This window comes from Plecotus auritus (genome assembly GCF_963455305.1).
Source record: "Plecotus auritus genome assembly, chromosome: 7".
Classification (NCBI taxonomy): Eukaryota; Metazoa; Chordata; class Mammalia; order Chiroptera; family Vespertilionidae; genus Plecotus; species Plecotus auritus.
This window is the reverse complement of record NC_137774.1, coordinates 82946693-82969157: the sequence shown is the minus strand read 5'-3', so window position 1 is coordinate 82969157 and position 22465 is coordinate 82946693. Positions and strand designations below refer to the sequence as shown.

At 44.4% G+C, this 22465-nt stretch overlaps 1 protein-coding gene across 2 annotated transcripts in view; it reads right to left on the bottom strand.

The window, feature by feature from the left end:
- The window catches only part of ABCC1 (ATP binding cassette subfamily C member 1 (ABCC1 blood group)), a 160894-nt gene that overhangs the window by 105625 nt on the left and 32804 nt on the right, over positions 1-22465 (bottom strand). For both annotated transcript variants that reach the window (XM_080679392.1, XM_080679393.1), the window contains exon 2: positions 9944-10120. In XM_080679392.1, coding sequence (XP_080535518.1) covers positions 9944-10120 — 177 coding nt within the window. The remainder of the gene's footprint in view (positions 1-9943; positions 10121-22465) is intronic.

Here is a 22465-nt window from a genome sequence, read left to right as displayed (position 1 = left end):
TTTGTTCTTCTTTCTCAGGATTGCTGTGGCTATTCAGGGTCTTTTTTTATTCCAGATGAATTTTGGAGAGTTCATTCTAGATCTGTGAAATTTGCTGTTGGTATTTTAATGGGAAGTGCATTGAATTTATAGATTGTTTTTGGTAGTATGGACATTTTGATGATGTTGATTCTACCAATCCATGAACATGGTATGTTCTTCCATCTGTTTATGTCTTCCTCTATCTCTTTTTTCAGTGTCCTGTAGTTTTCCACGTATAGGTCTTTTACTTCCTTGGTTAAGTTTATCCCTAGGTATCTTAATATTTTAGTGCGATGGTAAATGGGATTGCTTTTTTAGTCTCTCTTTCTATAAGTTCATTCTTGGTGTATAGAAATGCCATAGATTTCTTGATATTAATTTTGTATCCTGCTACAATGCCAAATTCATTAAGTCTAATAATTTTTTGATGGAGTCTTTAGGGTTTTCTATGTACAGTATCATGTCATCTGCAAATAAAGACAGCTTTACTTCTTTTCCAATTTGGATGCCTTTTATTTCTTCTTCTTGTCTAATTGCAATGGCTAGTACTTCCAGCACTATGTTGAACAGGAGTGGTGAGAGTGGGCATCCCTGTCTTGTTCCTGTTCTTAGGGGAAATGGTTTTAGTTTTTGCCCATTGAGTATGATGTTGGCTGTGGGTTTGTCATACATGGCTTTTATTATGTTGAGGTATGATCCTTCTATTCCCACTTTGTTGAGAGTTTTTATCAAGAAAGGGTGTTTGATTTTGTCAAATGCTTTTTCTGCATCAATTGATATGACTGTGATTTTTATCTCTCAATTTGTTTATGTGATGTATCACGTTTATTGATTTGTGAATATTGTACCATCCTGGCATCCCTGGGATAAATCCTACTTGGTCATGGTATATGATCTTTCTGATGTACTGCTGAATCCGATTTGCTAGAATTTTGTTGAGGATTTTGGCATCTATGTTCATGAGGGATATTGGTCTGTAATTCATTCATTGTGTTATCTTTATCTGGTTTTGGTATTAGGGTGATGCTGGCTTCATAGAAGGAGCTTGGAAGTGTTCCTTCCTCTTGAATTTTCTGGAATAGTCTGAGGAGGATAGGTTTTAGTTCTTCCTTGAATGCTTGGTAAAACTCCCCTGTGAAGCCATCTGGCCCCGGGCTTTTGTTTGCTGGAAGCTTTTTGATGACTGCTTCAATTTCTTCCATAGTTATCAGCCTACTGAGATTTTTAGTATCTTCCTAAGTTTTGGAAGGTTGTATTTTTCTAGGAATGTGTCCATTTCCTCCAGGTTGTCCAGTTTGTTAGAATAGAGTTGTTCATAGTATTTTTAAATAATCCTTTGTATTTCTGTGGGGTCTGTTGTTATTTCTCCTCTTTCATTTCTGATTTTGTTTATTTGGGTCCTCTCTCTTTGCTTCTTGGTGAGCCTGGCTAGAAGTTCATCAATCTTGTTTACCCTTTCAAAGAACCAGCTCTTGGTTTTGTTGATCTTTTGTGTTGTTTTTTTGGTCTCTATGTCATTCATTTCTGCTCTGATCTTTAATATTTCCTTCCTTCTGCCCACTGTGGGCTTTTCTTGTTGCTCTCTTTCTAATTCTTTGAGTTGTTGAGTTAGATGATTTATTACCATTTTTTCTTGTTTTTTGAGGTAGGCCTATAGAGCTATAAACTTCCCTCTCAGGACTGCTTTCATTGTGTCCCATAGTATTTGCATTGTTGTGTTTTTATTGTCATTAGTCTCCAGGATGTTTTTAATTTCTTCTTTGATCTCATTGATAACCCAATCATTGTTTAATAGCATGCTATTCAGCTTCCAAGTGTTCGAATTTTTTGGAATGTTTTTATTGTAGTTTATTTCTAATATTATGCCATTGTGGTCTGAGAAAATGCTTGATATGATTTTAATCTTTTTGAATTTGGGGAAACTTTTTTTGTGACCCAATATGTGGACTATTTTTGAAAATGTCCCATGTGCACTTGAGAAGAACATATATTCTGTGGCTTTGGGGTGAAATGCTCTGAAGATGTGAATTAGGTCCATCTGATCTAGTGAGTCATTTAGAATTGCTGTTTCTTTGCTGATTTTTTGTCTAGAGGATTTATCCAGTGATGTCAGTGGTGTATTAAAGTCCCCTACTATGATTGTATTGTTGTCGATCTCTCCCTTGATATCTTCCAGGAGTTTTTTTTATGTATTTGGGTGCTCCTGTATTGGGTGCATATACGTTTATCAGGGTTATATCCTCTTGTTGTATCAATCCCTTTATTATTATGAAGTGTCCTTCCTTATCTCTTGTTATCGCCTTTACTTTGAGGTCTATTTTGTCAGAAATAAGTACTGCTACCCCAGCTTTTTTTTTCATTTCCATTTGCCTGAAAGATGTTTTTCCATCCCTCCACTTTCAGTTTGTATGAGTCCCTTTTTCTGAGGTGGGTCTCTTGTAGACAGCACACATACGCGTCGTGTTTTTTTATCCATTCACCCACTTGATGTCTTTTGATTGGAGCATTTAGTCCGTTTACGTTTAAAGTTATTATTGAAAGGAACTTATTTGTAGCCATTTTTATTTTTTGTGTCTGTGTTCCTTCTTACCTTTTTATTTCTTCTTTTTACACCAGTCCCTTTAGCATTTCTTCCATTGCTGGCTTGGTAGTGATAAACTCCCTTAGCATTTTTTTGTCTGTGAAGCTCAGTGTATTTTTAAAAAATAAAAATAAAAAAATTAAATAAATAAAACAACTGGCCCATGCCTGGCCGATGTGGCTCAGTGGTTGAGTGTCAAGCTATGAACCAGAAGGTCACCATTCGATTCCTGGTCAGGGCACATGCCCAGGTTGCAGCCTTAATCCCCAGTAGGGGGTATGCAGGAGGCAGCCGATCAATGATTCTCATCATTGATGTTTCTATCTCTCTCTCCCTCTCATCTCTTCTCTGAAATAAATAAAAATAGATTAATTTACCTCCAGTTATAAAATAATTTTTGAAGTGATTTTTTTTCAATTACAGTTAATATACAATATTATATTACTTTCTGGTACACAATCACTCAGTGATTAGACATTTATATCACTTATGAGTAATCACCCTGATAAATCTAGTACCCATCTGATAACATACATAGTTATTACAATATTATTAAATACTAGAGGCCCGTTGCAGAAAGATTCCTGCAAGAAGAGGGCTTCCTGCAGCCGGAGCAAAGCAGAGAAGGGAGCGAAGCCCACCTCGGCAGGCTTCGCTCCCTTCTCCACCACCCCGCTTGCTTCCCTCCTGTCTCTGCCACCCTGCTTGCTTCTCCACAGCTTCACTCCCTTCTGCAGTGCTTGGCTTCCTTCTTCGCAGTCTTCAGTCTTCCCTCCACGACTTCATATGCAAATTAACCGCCATCTTTATTGGGTTAGTTTGCATACTCACTCTGATTGGCTGGTGGGCGTAGCAGGAGAATGGTCAATTTGCATGTTTCTCTTTTATTAGTATAGATACTAGTGGCCCGGTGCACTAAATTCGTGCATGGGGCCCTGACCGGTTTGGCTCAGTGGATAGAGCGTCGGCCTGCGGACTGAGGGGTCCCGGGTTCAATTACGGTCAAGGGCATGTACCTTGGTTGCGGGCACATCTCCAGTAGAAGGTGTGCAAGAGGCAGCTGATCGATGTTTCTCTCCCATCAATATTGCTAACTCTCTATCCCACTTCCTTCCTCTCTGTAACAAATCAATAAAATATATTTTAAAAAAATAATTAAAAAAAAAAAAATTCGTGCATGGGGGAGGGGGTCCTCAGCCCAGCCTGCACCCTCTCCAATCGGGAACCCCTTGGGGGATGTCCAACCCACAGAGATCGGGCCTAAACCAGTGGTTGGACATCCCTATTACAATCTGAGACCGCTGGCTCCTAACCGCTCACCTGCCTGCCTGCCTGCCTGCCTCCCTGATTGCCCCTAATCCCTCTGCCTACCTGCCTGCCTGCCTAATCGCCCTTAACTGCCCTCCCCTGCTGGCCTGATTCATCCCCAACTGCTCTTCCCTGCCAGCCTGATCTTGCCCCCAACTGCCTCTGCCTGCCTGATCACTCCTAACTGCCCTCCCTTGCCGGCCTGATCTTGCCCCCAACTGCCCTCCCTCTCCTGCAGGCCTGGTCGCCCCCAACTGCCCTCCCTCTCCTGCAGGCCTGGTCGCCCCCAACTGCCTTCCCCTGCCTGCCTGGTCACCCCTAACTGCCCTCCCCTGAAGTCCTGGCACCCCACCCAACTGCCCTCCTCTGCAGGCCTGGTCACCCCCAACTGCCCTCCCCTGCAGGCCTGGTCCCCCCCCAACTGCCATCCCCTTCCGGCCTGGTCGTCCTCAACTGTCCCCCCAATGCTGGCCTGCTTGCCCCCAACTGACCCCCCTGCCAGCCTGCTCGCCACCAACTGCCCTCCCCTGTAGGCCTGGCAACCCCCAACTGCCATCCCCTGCCAGCATGGTCGCCCCTAACTGCCCTCCCCTGCAGGTCTGGTCGTCCCCAACTGCCCCTCCTTCAGCCTGCTTGCTCTCAACTGTCCCCCCTGCTGGCCTGCTCGCCCCCCCCAATGACTTCCCCTGCTGGCCTGTTCACCCCCCACTGACTCCCCCTGCTGGCCTGCTCGCCCCCAACTGCCTCCCCCTTCAGCCTGCTTGCCCTCAACTGCCCCCCCTGCCAGCTGGATACCCCCCAACTACCCCCCACTGTTAGCCTGCTCGCCCCCAACCGCCCCCATGCCAGCCTGTTTGCCCCCAACTGAGCCCCCTGCTAGCCTGCTCACCCTCAACTGCCCCCCACTGCCAGTCTGCTCACCTCCAACTGCCTCCCCAGCAGGCCTGCTCATCCCCAACTGCCCTCCCCTCCTGGCCTGATCGACCTTAACAGCCTCTGTATCGGCCCCACCACCATGGCTTTGTCAAGACAGACATCTGGAAGGTCAACCAGTCTAATTAGCATATTACCCTTTTATTAGTATAGATTCTCTATGCTATACTTTACATCCCCATAACTATTCTATAACTACCAATTTGTACTTCTAAATCCCTTCAAACCCAGCCCTCAACACCCTTCCCATCTGGCAAAGGTAAAAATGTTCTTTGTATCTATGAGTCTGTTTCTATTCTGCTTTTGTACTGTAGATTCCACATATAAGTGAAATCATATGGCATTTGTCTTAGATCTCTGTCTGACTTATTTCACTCAGCACAATATGTTCATGTTGTTGCAGATGAGAAGATTTCATTCTTTTTTATGGATGGATCATATTTAATTGTACATATCTATTTATATATTGTTTATATATTTGTCTGTTGATCGACACTTTGATTGCTCCCATATATTGGCTATCTATATATATAAAAGCCTAAGTGACCGGCCAACCGGCCAGTAGCTATGACGTGCACTGACCACAAGGGGGCAGATGCTAAATGCAGGAGCGGAAACCACAGGCATGGAAACATGGAACAGACTGATGAATCTCAGAGGGAAGGAGAGAGGGGGGAGGGTGGGAAGAGATTAATCAAAGATCTTATATGCATACTAGAGGCCCAGTGCACGAATGTGGTCCCTCGGCCTGGCCTTCGGGGATCGGGCTGAAACCAGCTCTACAACATCATCTGAGGGGTCCTAGATTGCGAGAGGGCGCAGGCCAGACCAAGGGACCCCACCGGTGCATGAATCTGTGTACCAGGCCTCTAATTGTAAATAATGCTGCAATGAACGTATTGTAGAGAGCACCTGGAAGGAACATGAGCATTTCTTTAATTATTGTCAGCTGAATCCGGTGGCGTTGGCAGAGCCACGTTCTGGAAACATGCCTTGCCAGAGGCAGTAGTGTTGTCAACTTGACCTTCAGCCCAGGTGCCCAGGGGTGAGTTTCATTATCTAAATCCAGCCAAGCACCAGGAATGAATACTACTCAGGCCCACCAAGAATGCACATAATCTCCTTTGTCTTAACCTTTAGTGAAACTTCCTGGTTTTTGCTCTATAAAATAAACACGCTGTATTGGCTCTGGGTCCATCTCTCCATCAGAGAACAGTGGTCCCACCTGGCCCCAGCTTTTTCCTTCCAATTCTGTGTCTGTCTCTCTTTCATTGTCTCAATCCCCAGCAGCCCCTACTCAGGAACTGGACCACTCTCTAGCTGCAATGGACACAGAGAAGAGAGAAATATTTACATATATGGATGTAAATGTCTTTTTGGTTTAGTGTTTGGGGTTTCTTTGGATATATATCCTGAAGTGGAACTGCTGGGTCCTTCTTTGTCTCTTGGTATAGACTTTGTTTTAAAAGTCTATTTTGTCTGGTATAAGTATTGCTACTCCAGCTTTCTTTTCCATTTTCATGAAATTTCTTCTTCTATCCTTTTACTTTCAGTTTGTGGGTGTCTTTAATCTGAAGTGAGTCTACTGTAGACAGCATATGCAAGTGTTTCGTTTTGTTATCCACTTAGCCACTGTCTTTTTTTTTTAACTTAATAAATCTTTATTGTTCAGATTATTACCATTATTCCTCTTTTCCCCCCCATAGCTCCCCTCCACCCGGTTCCCATCCCACCCTCTGCCCTTACCTCCCCCCCACTGTCCTCATCCATAGGTGTACGCTTTTTGTCCAGTCTCTTCCCACACCTCCCACACCTCATTCCCCCTGAGAATTGTCAGTCCACTCCCTTTCTATATCCCTGATTCTATTATATTCACCAGTTTATTCTGTTCATCAGATTTTTTATTCACTTGATTTTTAGATTCACTTGTTGATAGACATGTATTTGTTGTTCATAATTCTTATCTTTACCTTTTTCTTATTCTTCCTCTTCTTAAAGAATACCTTTCAGCATTTCATATAATACTGGTTTGGCGGTGATAAACTCCTATAGCTTTTTCTTATCTGTGAAGCTCTTTCTCTGACCTTCAATTCTGAATGATACCTTTGCTGGGTAATCTTGGTTGTAGGTTCTTGCCATTCATCACTTTGAATATTTCTTGACACTCCCATCTGGCCTGCATAGTTTCTGTTGAGAAATCAGCTGACAGTCATATGGGTGCTCCCTTGTAGGTAACTGTTTTTCTCTTTCTGCTTTTAATATTCTGTCTTTTGCTCTTGGCATTTTAATTATGATGTGTCTTGGTGTGGTCCTCTTTGGATTCCTTTTGTTTGGGGTTCTGTGGGCTTCCTGGACTTGTAAGTCTATTTCTTTCACCAGGTGGGGGAAGTTTTTGGTCATTATTTCTTCAAACAGGTTTTCAGTATCTTGCTCTCTCTCTTCTTCTGGCACCCCCATAATTCGGATGTTGGTACGCTTGAGGTTGTCCCAGAGGCTCCTTACACTACCTTCAAATTTTTGGATCCCTTTTTCTTTTTGCTTTTCTGGCTGAGTGTTTTTTGCTTCTTTGTATTTCAAATCTTTGACTTGATTCTTGCGGTCCTCTAGTCTGCTGTTAGGTCTCTGTATAATATTTTTTATTTCAGTCAGTGTATGCTTAATTTCTAGTTGGTCCTTTTTCATATTCTTGAGGGTCTTGCTAAATTTATTGGCCTTTTCTAGGAAATTCTTGAAAAACCTCATAACCGTGGTTTTGAACTCTATATCCAGTCATTGGCTTTCCTCCATTTCTTTCATTTGTGATCTGTTTCTTTGACACCACATTTCACTGCTTCTGTGAGTTGGTAGAGTAGCTTTGTGTGGTAGGTGTCCCATAGGGCCCAGTGGCTCAGCCTCCCAAGTTACCTGAGGTGGACACTCTTGGTGCACCCCTTTGTGGACTGTGTGCTCAGCCTTGTTGTAGTTAAGTCTTGATTGTTGTTGGTATCACTGGGAGGAATTGACCTCCAGGCCAATTGGCTGTGAGGATCAGCTGTGTCTACGCTGGGAGAACTTCTGTACTGGACACACTCTTATGAGACAAGACTTGCAAAATTGCAAAAGCCTCTGTGCTCAGCTTGGATGGGAGGAGTTTCAGGGCAGAGCAGACAGCCTTGGCTTCCCATCAGCCCTGTCCTAATAGGCCCATGTCTCAGTGTCCCGTGATAATCGCTGCAAGCACCTCTGAGAGAAAGCCGCCATCGAGTTCCACCCGCTGCCAGACAGTCCAGTTTCTCCCCGAATGAGTTGGGGTTCCCAGAAACTTGTCCGGATCTGGAGTTCAGCACAGTCGGGAGCTTCCGTCTCCCTCCCGCTTTAGAAAGCCAGCCGCGCACTCAGCCTCCCGTGCATTCAGCAGTCAGTCCTCTCTGCACGCGCGCGCCTCGGGACCTCTGCCTTCCGCAGCTCCTGAGTCTGAGTGTGCTTTCTATTTTCCTGACAGTCCAGATTCCCCCGAAATGAGTCTGGTTTCCCAGCATCTCGCCCGGGACTGGAGTTCAGTGCAGTCAGGAGCTACCTTCTCCCTCCCGCTTTAGAAAGCCAGCCGTGCACTCAGCCGCCTGTGCACACAGCCACCCATCCTCTCCGCGTGCGAGTCTCCGTACCTCAGCCTTTTGCAGCTCCTCTGAGTCTCAATGTGCTTTCCTCTTTTCTCCCTGTTGTAGAATTTCCACTCAGCCAGCTTTCCTGTGGTTCTGGATGGTGTCCATTTTGTCTTTTAGTTGTAGTTTTGATATTGTTGTGCGAGGCAGCAGTTTAGGTGTTTACCTATGCCGCCATTTTGGTTTCTCCTTCTATGTCTTTTGTTTGAAGCATTTAATCCATTTGCATTTAAAGTAATTGTTGATAGATATTTATTGCCAATTTATTATTCATATTACCTTTCTTTTTTCTTCTTCTTCTCAGACCTTTTAACATTTCTTATAATACTGGTTTAGTGGTGATGAACTCCTTTTGCTTTTTTTTTTTCATCCGAGAAGCTCTTTATCTGTCCTTTGATTCTAAATGATAGCTTTGCTGGGTATAGTAATCTTGGTTTTGGTTCCTTGCTTTTCATCACTTTGCATATTTTGTGCCAATCCCTTCTGGCCTGCCAAGTTTCTATTGAGAAATCAGCTGGCAGTCTTATGGGAGCTCCCTTGTAGGTAACTGCTTTTCTCTTGCTTCTTTTAAGATTCTCTCTTTGTCTTTAATATTTGCTATTTTAATTAAGATGTGTCTTGATATGGGCCTCTTTGTGGAACTTTCTGCACTTCCTGGACTTGTGTGTATTTTGCCTTCACCAGGTGAAGAAAGAATTTTCATTATTTCTTCAAATAGGTTCTCAATCCCTTCCTCTCTCTTTTCAATACTTGATATTGTCCCCGAGAACCCTTAACTGTCCTCATTTTTCAGAATTCTTTTTCTTTTTGATGTTCTGATTGGGTGTTTTCTGCTACCTTGTCTTCTAAATGACTGATTTGATCTTCTCTTTCATCAAATCTGCTGATGACTCCTTCTAGTGTATTCTTCATTTCAGTTATTGTATTCTTCATTTCTGACGGGTTCTTTTTTTATGGTTTCTATGTCCTTTTTAATGCTGTTGAGGTTCTCACTAAGTTTCAATGGTTTCATAACCATTGTTTTAAATTCTGTATCCGAATGCTTGCCTTCAAGTTTCATTTACTTCTTTTTTTCTGAAGATTTCTCCTGTTCTTTCTGTTGGGACATGTTTCTTTGCCTCACCATATTGGCTGCATCTCTGTGTTTGTTTCTATGTGTTAGGTAGATCTTCTATATCTCCCAGTCCTGATAGAGTCGCCTAATGTCGTAGGTGTTCTGTGGGGACCAGTGGCGCAGCCTCAGGAAGATTAAGAAATGTGCTCAAGGTCCTACAGCTAGTAAGGAACAGAGATGATAAGTGAACCCATGTCTGAATGCAGGGCCCCAGCCTTATCTACAACATTATTGTTCTGTCTTCTAGAAAAAGGAACTCAGGGCCAATGAAGTAGAAGAAACATGTTAGTTTTCACCAATCACTACTCCCCACCCAGGAACACCCCTCTCCCAATGATGACTTACAGTTTTGGCTTTGTTGAGATGTGTCATCTGAATGTAGCCCCGGTCATGGTGGGAAAGATAGAGGAAGTAGAAGGGGAAGCTGACCCAGAGGTAAAAACAAGGCACCCACACAAGGATGGTGTTCTGAAAGCACTTGGTGAAGTCGGGATTGCTGGTGTACCACGTGATGTTCCAGTCCTGTAGAAACAAACATAAGCACAGTGTCCATGGGATGTGCCAAAGAGTGATGGGGGCTTGTGTGTAATTCAAAACTAGTTGTCACCCTGGCTCAGTATGGCTCAGTTGATTGGGTGTTGTCCTGTGCACCGAAAGGTTGCTGGTTCAATTCCCAGTCAGGACACACGCCCAGGTTGCAGTCTCAATGCCCAGTAGTGGGGTGTGCAGGAGGAAGCTGATCGATATTTTATTTCTCTCTCACATCAAATTTTCTCTCTCTCTTTCTCCCTCTCTTTCTCTCTCTCTCCCCCCCCCCTTCCTCTCTCTTTCTAAAAATCAATAAAAGTACTTTTTTTAAAAAACCAGCTGTCATGGAGTTCAAGAAAAACAAACAAGACACCTGTTCCTGAAGCCCTCTCAGGCAGAATATGCAACCTGGAGAGTTCAGTAGCCAGAAAGACAATGAAACAAGGGATCAGGAATAAAGGTATGCCTCATTGCACATAACAGACAGGTTCCTAGGAACTTTGGCAAATTCCATTGTTGTACAAAGATTGAGACATCCATTTAAAGGAATCTTGCGGGGGTATTTCCCTGTAAACAGAGGAGTCCTTTAGTCATATGAATCATTCCTACTTTACTATCTTGTGAATTGAGGACTTTCTAATCTTCTTCCTCACCCTCACCATTATCATTTTCTTCACCATTACCATCATTACTATCATTACCATCATTACTATCATAATCACTTTCATCAGCACCATCATCACCACCACCATTAGCACCATCACCATCATCATCATCATCATCGATAACAACTAAATTGTGCGAGGCCCTATTTTAAGTTACATCATATGTATTATCCCCTTTAATTCTGTAAGTACTTATTTCTCTCCTTTTTCATATAGGAAAACTGAGACACAGAGAGGTTCAATGACTTGTCTAATATCACACAGCTGGTAAGATCTGTAGCGGAATTCAAACTCAGGCAATTTGGTTCTGGGTCCCTGCATTTAATGACTAAGCTATCCATCCTTGATAACAAGTTTGTTGTAAATACTTTTATTTTTTTAAGAAACCACCTATATGTTGTTAAAGAGACATACCAGATAGATAAATAGATATATATGTATATAGATCAAGTATATCTGCCCGAGAATAAACTTCAACCCGCTGTTAGTATTCAGTAATGGACAATTTAATTCAAATCCTCATCTGACCACTGACCAGTTACACAACCCTGGGAAAAGTTATTACCTTATTTGGGGGTCTCAATTTTCTATCTCTACTTTGATTACATCAGATAAACTTAGAGGTCTGAAACAGGTGGCCTTCAGGCCAATTTGACCCACAGATGGTTTATTCTTATTGTTGTTTTAAGCATACTTTTTAAAAAATTTAGGTTAACTGCCAACATTTCAAATCAGAAAACTTCATATAAAAATTTGGATTTCTGGCTACTCTTAAAAAATCAGAAAATATGGCAGTCCTGGGCCCATATTTCTGCTTCAGAACCACCAGTAAGAGCTGGGAAGTAGCCAGTCTTGGGATAGGGTCCATGTTTTCCATTTGGCCACAGTCTCCATTCAGCCCACATTTCTCCTAAGTTTCTCTGTCTACCACTGGATGATGTTCTCTCCAGATATCTGATTCCAAGCCTTCCCACAGTAAGATCACCAAGAACTCCAAGGAACCTGAAATCTCACAGCTCTGTCCAAATTTTAAAGGCACATCAACAAATGTGAAGAGAAAGTGATGGTAACAAGCAGATCATTTCACTTAAACATTTGACAATATGATCAAAACATTTATGTTCCAAGAGTTTCAAAAAAGAGACCTAGTTATGTTCAAGAAGGTGGTATATGTAACACAACTGAAGCATACACTTTAAAATGGTAAAGATAATTTAAAAATAAAGAATCTGACTTAATAAAGAGACAGATTTTGGTATTTAAACAAGTACCTAAACTGGTTCTTCAGATATATAATTGATAAATGATACTATGATATAAACAGTTCCAGAACCAAAAACAAGAAATCAATGAAATGTAAATTTTAAGTGATTAACACACACAAAGGTATTTAGCTAGGCAACTTCTAAACACAAAGAAACCCTTAGGACAAAGGTCATGCCTTTATGAACTTGGGCATTTGAAATTTGATCATATGAGTGATTTAAATCAAAGACTGGTTTTATTTTAACTGGTTTCACACCGCTTGTAATTCTCAAGGTGATGGTGAAAAAAAGGATTCAACTGTTGGTGGTTATTTTATACAAAACAGTTTCTGAGCAATTGCCAGGAAAAGCTCATTCCACAGGAATTTGCCCTTTTAATAAGAAAATACTGCTGGGACCTACTATATACAGTTATGTATACAAGCTCGGTTCATGTGTGAGACATTTCAGTAGCCTAATTCTTGCCATAATTATTCCTTGTCTGAACTATTTCAATTAGCTTCCTAACCGTTACCTGTTTCCAGCCCATCTTGGCCCTACTAAGTCCTCCCCACTACAGCTAAAGTTATATTACCCATCTATATATCCATACATGCATTTATAGATATATCTACCTACTCATTTGTAAACCCACCCATCTATCTATCCATCCATCCATCTATCCACTAGTCTATCTATCCATACATCTACCCAACCATCCATGTACCAACTTATCCATCCATCTACCTGTCTATCCATCCACCCATCTACCTACCCTTCCATCTCCCAGCCACACACCACCATTTATCCATCCACCCATCACACACACACACACACATCCATCCATATCTCTCTCTCTTTGTATTTATCTTTTTTTAAAAACATGTTTTACTGATTTTTAGACAGAGAGGAAGGGAGAGGGAGAGAGATATAGAAACATCAATGAGAGAAGAACATCAACATCGATCGGCTGCCTCCTGCAACATCCCCTGCCAGGATCAAGCAAGCAACCTGGTTATGTGCCCTGACCAGGAATCAAACCAGTGACTTCCTGTTGCATAGGTCAACATTCAACCACTGATCCACACCAGGCGGCTGTATTTATTTTTTATAGGTAATACAGTTATGTAGTGGACTTTTTCAAACAACACAAAATGGTATACTGTGAAAAATAAGCCTTCTTCCCTGAACTCACAGACCCCCATTCCACCCCACAGGCAAAACTACCATTGCTAACACCTTATATATTCTTCTAGATTATCTTCCAAATAGTGTATCTATTTTGTCTCCCTAAAAGGTACAATAATACATACATTTACCTTACTTTTTTTATGTAACTAATATTAGAAATTGATCTTTACCAATAATATAGATCTGCTTTATTCTTGATAGCTTACTTTCATTTCTTTTGAACAAAGGATGAGAAAGGCCACCTTCCCATTCTGGTCACTAATCCCTCAGTTCCTCTCTCTCTAGAGGAACTTTATGTTTCTTATGTATCCTTCCAGAACATACCTTATGCATATATAACAAAAATCCTATATAATAAAAGGCTAATATGCAAATCGACTGAAGGGCAGAACAACCGGTCACTATGATGCACACTGACCACCAGGGGGCAGACGCTCAAATCAGGAGCTGCCCCCTGGTGGTCAGTGCGCTCCCACAGGGGGAATGCCACTCAGCCAGAAGCCCTGAGCCGAGCTCACGGCTGGCAAGCGCAGCAGCTGTGGTGGGAGCCGCTCCCGCCTCCGCAGCAGCGCTAAGGATGTCCAACTGCTGGCTTAGGCCCGCTCCCCGAGGGCTCCCGGACTGTGAGAGGATGCAGGCCGGGCTGAGGGACCTTCCCCCTCCTGCCCCCGAGTGCACGAATTTCATGCACCAGGCCTCTAGTAAATATATATTTCTTTTTTTTTTTTTTTTTTTTTAAATAAATCTTTATTCAGATTATTACAATTATTTCTCCTTTTTTCCCCCATAGTTCCCCTCCAGCCATTTCCCACCCCACCTTCTGCCCTTACCTACCCCCCACTGTCCTCATCCATAGGTGTATGATTTTTGTCCAGTCTCTTTATGAACCCCCCCATACCCCTTTCCCCCTGAGAATTATCAGTCCACTTCCTTTCTATGCCCCTGATTCTATTGTATTCACCAGATTATTCTGTTCCTCAGGTTTTTAATTCACTTGATTTTTAGGTTCACTTGTTGATAGATATGTATTTGTTGTTCATAATTTTTATCTTTCCTTTTTTCTTCTTCCTCTTCTTTAAGAATACCTTTCAGCATTTCATATAATACTGGTTTGGTGGTGATGAACTCCTTTAGCTTTTTCTTGTCTGTGAAACTCTTTATCTGCCCTTCAATTCTGAATGATAGCTTTGCTGGGTAGAGTAATCTTGGTTGTAGGTTCTTGCTATTCATCACATTGAAAATTTCTTGCCACTCCCGTCTGGCCTGCATAGTTTCCGTTGAAAAGTCAGCTGACAGTCGTATGGGTGCTCCCCTGTAGGTAACTAACTGTTTTTCTCTTGCTGCTTTTAATATTCTCTCTTTGTCTTTTGCTCTTGGCATTTTAATTATGATGTGTCTTGGTGTAGTCCTCTTTGGATTCCTTTTGTTTGGGGTTCTGTGGGCTTCCTGGACTTGTAAGTCTATTTCTTTCACCAGGTGGGGGAAGTTTTCGGTCATTATTTCTTCAAATAGGTTTTCAGTATTTTGCTCTCTCTCTTCTTCTGGCACCCCCATAATTCTGATGTTGGTACGCTTGAAGTTGTCCCAGAGTCTTCTTACATTATCTTCAACTTTTTGGATTTTTTTTTTTGCTTTTTGCTTTTTCGGTTGAGTGTTTTTTGCTTCTTTGTATTTCAATTCTTTGACTTGATTTTTGTGTTCCTCTTGTCTGTTTTTGGGTCTCTGTATAATATTTTTTATTTCAGTCAGTGTATGTTTAATTTCTAGTTGTTCCTTTTTCATCTCTTCGAGGGTCTCGTTATATTTATCGGCCTTTTCTAGGATATTCTTAAAAAGCCTTATAACCGTGGTTTTGAATTCTATATCCAGTCGTTTGTTTTCCTCCATTTCTTTCGTTTGTGATCTGATTCTTAGACGCCGCATTTTCACTGCTTCCCTGAGTTGGTAGATTTGTGTGCTAGGTTTCCAATTTGGCCCAGTGGGTCTGCCTCCCCAGTTAACCTGGGGTGGACTCTCTTGGTGCACCCCTTTGTGGACTGTGTGTACAGCCTTGTTGTAATTAAGTCTTTATTGTTGTTGGTATCACTGGGAAGAATTGACCTCCAGGCCAGTTGGCTGTAAGGATCAGCTGTGTCTATGCTGGGAGAAGTCCGGTGCTGGAGACAGCCTTATAGGATTAGACTTGCCAAATTGCAATTGCCTCTGTGCTCTGCTTGGATGGGGTGGAGTCTCAGTCTTGGCTTCCCATCAGCCTTGCCCTTGCTAGCACGTGTGTGCCTTCAGTCCTCTGCCTTCCCGGCTCCCGATTCTCTGCCCGAGAGTCCAGACTCCCCCCACAAGAGCGTGGGTCTCCGGGGGCTCGCCTGGAACTGGGGTTCACTACAGTCAGAACTGGGGCTCACTTCAGTCAGAACTGGGGTTTTGTGCCGTCAGGAGCCTCTCACTCCCTTCCGCTAGGGAAAGCCTGTGGCAGCCTCCCGCAGCCTTTGTGCGCACTGGCGCGAGCGGACTTTCAGTCTTCCGCCTTCCCCGGCTCCCGAGTCTCTGCCCGAGAGTCCAGACTCCCCCCACAAGAGCGTGGGTCCCCGGGGGTTCGCCTGGAACCGGGGTTCACTGCAGTCAGAACTGGGGCTCACTTCAGTCAGAACTGGGGTTTTGTGCCGTCAGGAGCCTCTCACTCCCTTCCGCTAGGGAAAGCCTGTGGCAGCCTCCCGCAGCCTTTGTGCGCACTGGCGCGAGCGGACTTTCAGTCTTCCGCCTTCCCCGGCTCCCGAGTCTCCGCCCGAGAGTCCAGACTCCCCCCACAAGAGCGTGGGTCCCCGGGGGCTCGCCTGGAACTGGGGTTCGCTGCAGTCAGAACTGGGGCTCACTTCAGTCAGAACTGGGGTTTTGTGCCGTCAGGAGCCTCTCACTCCCTTCCGCTAGGGAAAGCCTGTGGCAGCCTCCCGCAGCCTTTGTGCGCACTGGCGCGAGCGGACTTTCAGTCTTCCGCCTTCCCCGGCTCCCGAGTCTCCGCCCGAGAGTCCAGACTCCCCCCACAAGAGCGTGGGTCCCCGGGGGTTCGCCTGGAACCGGGGTTCACTGCAGTCAGAACTGGGGCTCACTTCAGTCAGAACTGGGGTTTTGTGCCGTCAGGAGCCTCTCACTCCCTTCCGCTAGGGAAAGCCTGTGGCAGCCTCCCGCAGCCTTTGTGCGCACTGGCGCGAGCGGACTTTCAGTCTTCCGCCTTCCCCGGCTCCCGAGTCTCCGCCCGAGAGTCCAGACTCCCCCCACAAGAGCGTGGGTCCCCAGGGGCTCGCCCGGAATAGGTGTTCAGTGCAGTCAGAACTGGGGTTCAATGCGGTCGGGGGCTCCCTTCCCCCTTCCGCCAGAGAAAGCCAGCCAGGCACTCCGCCGCCCTTCCTCTCTGCGCGCACAAAGACCCTTTGCCGTACCTCCAATTCTCTGTGAGCTTTTCTCCTTCCTTCTAGTTGTAGAATTTTCACTCAGTCAGCTTTCCTGCGGTTCTGGATGATGTCCGTTCTGTCTTTTAGTTGTAGTTTTGAAATTGTTGTGCGAGGCAGCAGTTTAGGTGTTTACCTATGCCGCCATCTTGGTTTCTCTCCCTAAATATATATTTCTTGTTATTAAATGGAAGGAGGCGTACTCCATTTACTGTTCTGTATCTTGCTTTTGCTTTTTTCTCTTCATAATGGGTCTTAAAGACCTTCCTGCACTGCACATGAACAGTTCCCTCCTTCTCTGTGCTGGCTGATTTACACTCCACTGTAGGACTTACCTTTCTTAGTCTCCTGCTGACTCGGCATTGGGGTGCTCTTACAAAAAAAAATGCAGCCGTGATAAATAACTGGTACGTGCCTCACATTACACACAAAGATGCTTATTTGTAAGGTCACTTTTTAGAAGTGAACTTGAAAAAACAAATTTAAAAAATAAATAAAAGCACTCAGGTGTTGAGAGGAAAATTCATATACTTCAATACATGTGTTAATATATGGGACAGATCTGATTGCTCTTTCTCCTCCAATGGCTCCCTATTATTTCTGAGAGCTGATTCCTGCTATGGTTCACGAGGCCTTCCACATTCAAGCTCCCTCCTGCCCTGTTCCCCAATGTGTCAACTGCGGCATTCACTCAAATAAGCATTTGCCAGGCATGTGGCAGGCTCTGCTCAAGGCACTGGAGACTCAGGAAGGCCATGGTCTCTGCCCAGCTGATAGTCAAATGAGTGGTTCTTTGGCATATCTCTTGCTAGGTGTTCTCCCTGCAGTGTCTTTCCATCACAACAAACTCCTATTCATCCTTCAAAACCCAACTCGGGTACCTCCTTTAAGAAGCCTTCCCCCTCCCTCCCCAAACCATGAGACACCCTCTCCTCCCCTGCAATGGTTTTCTCACATGTCTGTCAACACCTCTGTCCTGCAAGGACCATGCAAGGACTTCAGTGCCAGGTCCATGCTGTGTTTACCTGTGACTACTATCCTGCTACCCAGCAGGCCCAGGAGTTATTAAGTAAACAAGTGGCCCAAGCCATGCCCCACCCCCAGGCATTATTTCCTACTTTACTTTTTAAAACATAACAATCCATCCAAGTACAACCTAGCACTGATCCCTGGCTTTCTGGTCGAGTGAATAGGGATTAAAATTTAGGCCCTGAACTTATGTGAACCGGGGCAGGTCACTTAACTATAAGTAGCAGACACTAATAATTAATAACAGTCACCACTACTCCCACAAGCACTGCCCAGTCAGGAAGCTTAAAGGACAAAGAAGAGTTGAAGTTAAGAAGTGAGCAAGAGGAAATCGGGGGATCTAAGGATGCGGGCCCGGGAAGGAGGGGTCAGAGAAATGCTTAGCAAAGGAAGGCGTTTACTCTTCAGAGGGCAGCTTCCTGTTCAAAGCCGGATGCCGATCCCTGACCCAGAGGGCGGAGATGGAGCAAGGAAGGAAGGGGGAGCATGAAAAGGGGAAACAGATTGTGAACATGAACTTTCACTGCTGCAGAATGCAGCCAACGCAGGCTATCCCACCCCCAACCCCCACATGGCCTGTCGCTGCTCCTACCCAGCCAACGGTGGCCCTGACCACAACTGTCACAGTAGCAAAGATAAGAGAGTTGGGGACCTTCTGCATGTCCCTCGCTGGCTGGGACCTGGATGTCTCCACATCCAAACTCCCGGAGACAAGCAGTGTGGCCCCGTTTGGTGTTTCCAGGGGGCGGAGGGGGGGGAAGCAAATGCTGAAGACCTAATTATAAGGCTTAAGGAAGGACAAGTCTGCCGTTCACTCTCTACCCCCAACCCCAGGCTGATGGAACCTCTGCTCCGATTCTGTCCACCCCCAGCTGCCAGGAAATGAAATTCAGCCCAGGAAATATGAGTCCAGGAAACAGTCCCCAGAGCTGGCCCAGGCACTGCACTCCGGAGGGCCTGGCTCAGGGCTTGTCAATGGAGAAAGTGCACCCTCAGACTCCCCAGACAGAGGCTTCTCTTCACAGGACACCACAGCTTAGTCACCTTCTACGTCCCCCTGCCCTCAGCCCTGACATTCAGGATCTGGGGAACAAGTCCAAATCAGCTTGGCCCACAAGCTTTGGAAGTTCATGTAATTTCTATCACGTATCCTCTCACACCCTTCTCTCCCTGGGCGGAATAATGACAACCAACATGTTCTGAGCACTGGTCTAAGTCTCCCACGCCTAGGACGCTACTCAGTTCTCACAAGAAGAGACACTACTGTTAGCCCCATCTCACAGATGAGGAAACTGAGGCACCAGGAAATAAGACATCTTCCCTAAGGCCATGCTGCCGTGGGTCTATGTCGTCCCCACACCAACCCCCATGCACATTTCTCCTTCTCTGGCAACAGCCCCAGGCTCTTATTCATGAACAAACCCTCTATTCTCAGCCACACACTCAGGCCCTCATTAGCATCAGCCAATCAGCAGAGTCCTTTACTCACATGCTGGTGATTAGTTCAAAAATGGGCATTTGAGCGCAGGTTTGGCTCAGTGGATGGAGCATTGGCCTGTGTACTGAAGGGTCTCCGGTTGTTCAATTCGGTCAAGGGCACGTACCTCAGTTGCAGGCTTGATTCTCTGGCCTCTGTCAACCAATCGATGTGTCTCTGTCATATCGATGTTTTTCTTTGCCCGACCCCCAGCCCTCCCTTCCACTCTTTCTAAAAGCAATGGAAAATATCCTCAGGTGAGAATTAAAAATAAAAATAAAAATGTACACTTGGCCCAAGTAGAGCCAACCACAGCAAGGATACATCCTCTCTTGTACCCAAAGTTTCAGGGTGAAGATCTGGAGTTTACAGGTGTCTCAGCCATTTACAAGGGAAGCACCGAGTGTTGGGAGGGGAAAGGAAGGGAGGCACTCCCATGGCCAGTGTGAGAATGAGGCTGACATCATAAAAGATGGAGATGAAAAAAACTGGTGCTTAGTGTAATTGTGGGCAGATGGATCAAGCTTAAACTGCAGCCCACCCTCCCACTGGACTTCCCAATAAATTCACTTTATTGTTCACGCAAGTTGAAAATGAATTTGCTCTCACAATACAAAGTATCCTAGTAATACAAATTCTGACAAACTGTGTTTATCCCCTTATCCCTTTTCTGGCAGGTCCAGCATTCTTCTCTATTTATCCACTGAATGACCTTAGACAAGTTACTCAATCTCTCTGAGCCTCATCTATGACTATGACTATGACTAAGGCTAAGAATGCCTATCTCCAAAAGCTATTCTAAAGAATAAAATTACATACATATAGGGTTAAGCTCAGTGTCTATAGTCATGCTCTATAAAGAGCTATTAACAGTAATCTTAATTCTGTCAGTAATAAAAATAAAAGTTTATAGCATTAGTCTTAATATGATCTTATATTACCACTGAAAATAATGCCAGCTAGCTTTAACAATCACAATGTACCAAGCACTGTTTCTTGCATTTTATGTGAATAACTCACTTAATCTTCATGATCACCTAGAAGGGAGGTTTTTTTAATCCTCATAAAGAATTTTTTCTTAAATTTAATAAATTTTTATTGTTCAGATTATTACAATTGTTCCTCTTTTTTCCCCCCATAGCTCCCCTCCACCCGGTTCCCACCCCACCCTCTGCCCTTACCTCCCCCCCACTGTCCTCATCCATAGGTGTACGATTTTTGTCCAGTCTCTTCCCACACCACCCACACCCCTTTTTCCGTGAGAATTGTCAGTCCACTCCTTTTCTATGCCCCTGATTCTGTTATATTCACCAGTTTATTCTGTTCATCAGATTTTTTATTCACTTGATTTTTAGATTCACTTGTTGATAGGTATTTGTTGTTCATAATTTTTATCTTTACCTTTTTCTTATTCTTCCTCTTCTTAAACAATACCTTTCAGCATTTCATATAATACTGATTTGGTGGTGATGAACTCCTTTAGCTTTTTCTTATCTGTGAAGCTCTTTCTCTGACCTTCAATTCTGAATGATAGCTTTGCTGGGTAGAGTAATCTTGGTTGTAGGTTTTTGCTATTCATCACTTTGAATATTTCTTGCCACTCCCGTCTGGCCTGCATAGTTTCTGTTGAGAAATCAGCTGACAGTCGTATGGGTGCTCCCTTGTAGGTAACTGTTTTTCTCTTTCTGCTTTTAATATTCTCTCTTTGTCTTTTGCTCTTGGCATTTTAATTATGATGTGTCTTGGTGTGGTCCTCTTTGGATTCCTTTTGTTTGGGGTTCTGTGTGCTTCCTGGACTTGTAAGTCTATTTCTTTCACCAGGTGGGGGAAGTTTTTGGTCATTATTTCTTCAAATAGGTTTTCAGTATCTTGCCCTCTCTCTTCTTCTGGCACCCCCATAATTCGGATGTTGGTATGCTTGAGTTTGTCCCAGAGGCTCCTTATACTATCTTCAAATTTTTGGATTATTTTTTCTTTTTGCTTTTCTGGCTGAGTGGTTTTTGCTTCTTTGTATTCAAATCTTTGACTTGATTCTTGCAGTCCTCTAGTCTGTTAGGTCTCTGTATAATATTTTTTATTTCAGTCAGTGTATGCCTAATTTCTAGTTGGTCCTTTTTCATATTCTCGAGGGTCTTGCTAAATTTATCGGCCTTTTCTAGGAAATTCTTGAAAAACCTTATAACCGTGGTTTTGAACTCTATATCCAGTTGTTTGCTTTCCTCCATTTCTTTCATTTGTGATCTGTTTCTTTGTCTCCGCATTTTTGCTACTTCCCTGAGTTGGTAGAGTAGCTTTGTGTGGTAGGTGTCCCATAGGGCCCAGTGGCTCAGCCTCCCCAGTTACCTGAGGTGGACACTCTTGGTGCACCCCTTTGTGGACTGTGTGCTCAGCCTTGTTATAGTAAAGTCTTGATGTTTGTTGGTATCACTGGGAGGAATTGACCTCCAGGCCAATTGGCTGTGAGGATCAGCTGTGTCTACGCTGAGAGAACTTCTGTGCTGGAGACACCCTCATGAGACAAGACTTGCAAAATTGCAAAAGCCTCTGTGCTCAGCTTGGATGGGGAGGAGTTTCAGGGCAGAGCAGACAGCCTTGGCTTCCCGTCAGCCCTGCCCTATGCGGCCCCTGGGTCTCAGTGTCCCGTGGTAATCACTGCAAGCACCTCTGAGAGAAAGCCGCCCTCGAGTTTTGCCCGCTTCCAGACAGTCCAGTTTCTCCCCAAATGGGTCTGGGTTCCCAGATTCTCACCCAGAACTGGAGTTCAGCGCAGTCGGGAGCTTCCGTCTTCCTCCCACTTGAGAAAGCCAGCGGCACACTCAGCAGTCAGTCCTCTCCACTCGCTTTCACACGTGTGCCTCCGGTCCTCTGCCTTTCACAGCTCCCCTGAGTCTCCGTGTGCTTTTCTCTTTTCCTGACAGTCCAGATTCCCCCCGTATGAGTCAGGGTCCCCAGGGTCTCGCCCGAAACTGGGGTTCAGTGCAGTCGGGAGCTTCCATCTCCCTCCCACTTGGGATAGCCAGCCAGGCACTCAGCCGCCCGTCCTCTCTGTGCGCGCGAGTCTCCATACCTCAGCCTTTTGCAGCTCCTCTGAGTCTCCGTGTGCTTTTCTCTTTCCTTCTAGTTGTAGGATTCCCACTCAGCCAGCTTTCCTGTAGTTCTGGATGGGTCCGTTTTGTCTTTTAGTTGTAGTTTTGAAATTGTTGTGCGAGGCAGCAGTTTAGGTGTTTACCTAGGCCGCCATCTTGGTTTCTCCCCCTCATGAAGAATATTTTTATTAATTTTAGAAAGGG